The 1,773-nt window shown below is 50.6% G+C and overlaps 1 protein-coding gene across 1 annotated transcript; it reads right to left on the reverse strand.

The window, feature by feature from the left end:
* Positions 1 to 96: 96 nt before the first annotated feature.
* NGA_2113700 (uncharacterized protein) lies at positions 97 to 709 on the reverse strand (the record flags this gene model as incomplete). The annotated part of the gene is made up of 1 exon (XM_005856068.1): positions 97 to 709. A coding segment is annotated over one exon (613 nt), but the record flags the coding sequence as incomplete, so codon positions are not given.
* Positions 710 to 1,773: the final 1,064 nt, after the last annotated feature.

The raw sequence follows: 1,773 nt of genomic DNA on the forward strand, positions 1-1,773 counted from the left end.
GAGGAGGGGTGGAGGAAGGGGCGGAGGGGCATGACCACGCGGCTTCGGCTTGTTGCGCCGAGCCTTGCCTGGAGGGCGGCAAGCAGGAGGGCGATGGTCCCCACTCCCACCATTCCCACCGTAAGGGGCCACCAAGAAAGCCCCCTTCGTCTTCTCTTCCTCGCCACGACCATGGCCGCCTTCTCCCCCGTCGGTTGGACCCGGCCCCCCGGTCCCGGCGCCTGGTGGGGATGCTCGGCGATGGGGTCAATGATGCTCCAAGCCTGCGGGCGGCCGACGTGGGCATCGCCATGGGCCAACAAGGCACCGTCCTGGCCACGCAGGCGGCCGATGTGGTCCTTCTTTCCGACGATTTGAGCCGTCTCCCAGAGGCCATGCGCATGTCCCAGGCCATGAGAGGGGTGGTGCGGCAGAATGTGGCATTGGCATTGGGATTGAAATTGGGTTTGATTGCCTTGATATTCGTCGGGGGACACGCGCAGCGACCGCAGGTCTGGAAGGCTGTGGCTATAGATGCCTTGAGTCTGATATTGGTGTTGGCCAATGGAATGCGGCCAATTTGGTTGGCGCGGCAAATTTTTGCGAGGAATAAACAGGAACAAGGAGGTCAGTAGGGACCAAGCGTCGGGGACAAATGTTAGGAAGCGGGAAAAGCTAAGGTGTAAGATTTTAAATGTCGCACATAGTAAGGAAGCAAATTTTATTGAAGTTCATACCAAACGTTTCGTTGTTGGAACAAAGAAAATCAGCGGCACAATAAGTTCACTCTCTAACGCCTACAATGCGGGCATGAAAATAGAGGAAATGAGTCGAGACGCAAATTTGTCATTTTTATCGATCTTTGCTTGTAGACTCACTCTCTTTTCCACTTCCGGCAAAATGAGAGACCTTCATCGTGGCCAGGGCTCCGTGGACGGCGCGCCTCAATATAACTAATGACTTTGAAAGGAAGCATCCCAGCATTTACGCATTCTTATTTCTTGATGTGTCAATTTATCAGATCTTATCAACTCTTAAACAATTATTGTTTCTCCATCCATGTCTTGAATGCTGCATTTCCACCCAAGCAACGGAAATTTGATTTTTCAAACGGATCGGAAACGTTCTCCGTCGCCTCCCCTTACCCCGAATCCCACTTCCCTCTGCGTCCGTCGTCATGACATCAATGTCTTGTTCGATCTCATGCAGACGACAAAAAATGCACCGAAAAACTTATTCCGCTGACATCTTGACAATAGGGTGACGTATTCTTCATAAATTGCAGCAAACGGAATTGGCATGGTTTAAACCCTCTTTCTCGTAAAAGTCCCTCCTTGCACTTCTTGCATGCTGAGAACACGACCAAGCGTGTTTGATCCTCCCTCGCACAAGCAATTGTCTTAATGATATGTAATGCCAGGCATCAAAAACATTAGAAAAATTGATTTACCCCAAATTGTTATGCAAGCAAAGAACAATACGACATTCATATATTGTCCCACAAATTATGATCATAAATACTAATGAATACTTCTCCCCACCCGGACACTTTCTCCAAGGTCTCTGCCTTATATCCTCGAAACGGCCTTTCCATTGACGTGTAAGGCTGAGGGTATTAGTCGATTTGCGTCCAGCATATTGACATCGGCAGCCATAAATCGCAGCACGGGAAGCAGCAGACTCGATCGAAACGTGCGACGGCATCGAGATGACGGGGACGATGACGAGCAACAGCAATCAGAGAGTGAGCACCACAGCGGCGGCAGCATTGGCCTTGGGCTTTTTGCTGGCTGG

This window comes from Nannochloropsis gaditana (genome assembly GCF_000240725.1).
Source record: "Nannochloropsis gaditana CCMP526 unplaced genomic scaffold scaffold048, whole genome shotgun sequence".
NCBI classification, from domain to species: domain Eukaryota; class Eustigmatophyceae; order Eustigmatales; family Monodopsidaceae; genus Microchloropsis; species Microchloropsis gaditana.